The 1,343-nt window shown below is 28.9% G+C and overlaps 1 protein-coding gene across 1 annotated transcript; it reads right to left on the bottom strand.

Annotated features, from left to right (window-relative positions):
• Nucleotides 1–469: 469 nt before the first annotated feature.
• On the bottom strand, nt 470–1,075 carry Chro.60264 (DEAD/DEAH box helicase). The annotated part of the gene is made up of 1 exon (XM_659888.1): nt 470–1,075. One exon carries the CDS (start codon nt 1,073–1,075, stop codon nt 470–472), a length of 606 nt encoding a protein of 201 aa, XP_664980.1.
• Nucleotides 1,076–1,343: the final 268 nt, after the last annotated feature.

Genomic DNA, 1,343 nt, shown 5'->3' on the forward strand with positions numbered 1-1,343 from the left:
CCAGAATAAAAAAAAATATGACAAAATATCCAGCATTCTGAAGTAGAATATATCAATGCTAAAAATTGGAATAATACAAATATTCATAAGTAATACTAGCCATAATAAAAGTAATGAGAGGTCTCCTTCTCTCATACGATGAGAAACCAAATAACATCCTATTGTAAAAATGAGCCTTAATGCATTTGCAATAACCATAGTATTGCTTCCATCATATCCACTTAAAATAAAATATAATAGTGATATTGCTGATAAAAAAAGAAAGATTTCGTAGGTCTCTCGAACAAATGCATGGATAACTATATGCCGTGTTTTGTTGACCTTCCTTAAATTAAAAATTGAATCAATACCTGAGTATAACTTTAAATTATTACCAAATCCATATTGCATTTTATAAAATATTTTTTCATCGAGAATTTATTCAAAAAATTTTTCTGTAGTTTAAACTTATATAATATTATGTTTTGCGCTAATTTGATATTTGTATTCCTAATTTTTCTAAAGCCGCTGTAGTTAAATTGTGTAAATTATCTTCATCACAAATTCTGCTTTCTTCCTCTTCCCTGCTTTCAATCAATTCAACATCATTGGCATTATTTGATTTCTCACTTCTAAATTGACGCGAAATTCTTCTTTTTTTAACATGCATTTCATGCACTCTTTCTCTATCTCTTTCTTTATCATTTTTAGTTTGACATTTCAAACGATTTTTAACCTGTTCAATATATTTTCTTTGACAATCAATATCTAAGTTTTCACATTTATTATCTTCATTAATTGTACCTGGCCCTTCATCATCATTGAAAAATATGTGTTTCTTATCCAAATCAAAATTTCCATGCCCTCTTATTTTACCAGAATAATCAGATCTAAATCTCAACTTATCAGTGGCGACTTTTTTATTTAACGGAATAGCTGATAACTTTTCTTGATTTATAGCAGACTCATTATTTGAAAAAAGAATTATTTCATCCGACAATATGTCAATTGGTTCGCTTTCATCTTTTTGTAATAATCTATTAGAATTTATATCTTCGTTGTCATCCAAATTTTTTGATAACTTTTTTTGCCTCATTTTCTCCTTAAATTTTTGGAGTTTGGAAGAACGTTTTGAAATTAATCTTTTCTCATTTTCTGTGTTGTTAATTTTGATTTTAGGAGGGATTGCTAATCCTAAAGATAGTGCAAATGCAGAGAAATCCACCTTCTTAAGCTCCCTCCGTTTGGCGTTAGGAGTTAAAAATAAAAAGCTTTTAATATATGNCAGAAAAGCCCTTTCCTGCCCTTNCTTTTAATATTTTTGGCCTGAGACACAAAAGCCTTGTGTATGGAAGAATGGAACG

This window comes from Cryptosporidium hominis (assembly GCF_000006425.1).
Source record: "Cryptosporidium hominis TU502 chromosome 6 CHRO016097, whole genome shotgun sequence".
Taxonomy (NCBI): domain Eukaryota; phylum Apicomplexa; class Conoidasida; order Eucoccidiorida; family Cryptosporidiidae; genus Cryptosporidium; species Cryptosporidium hominis.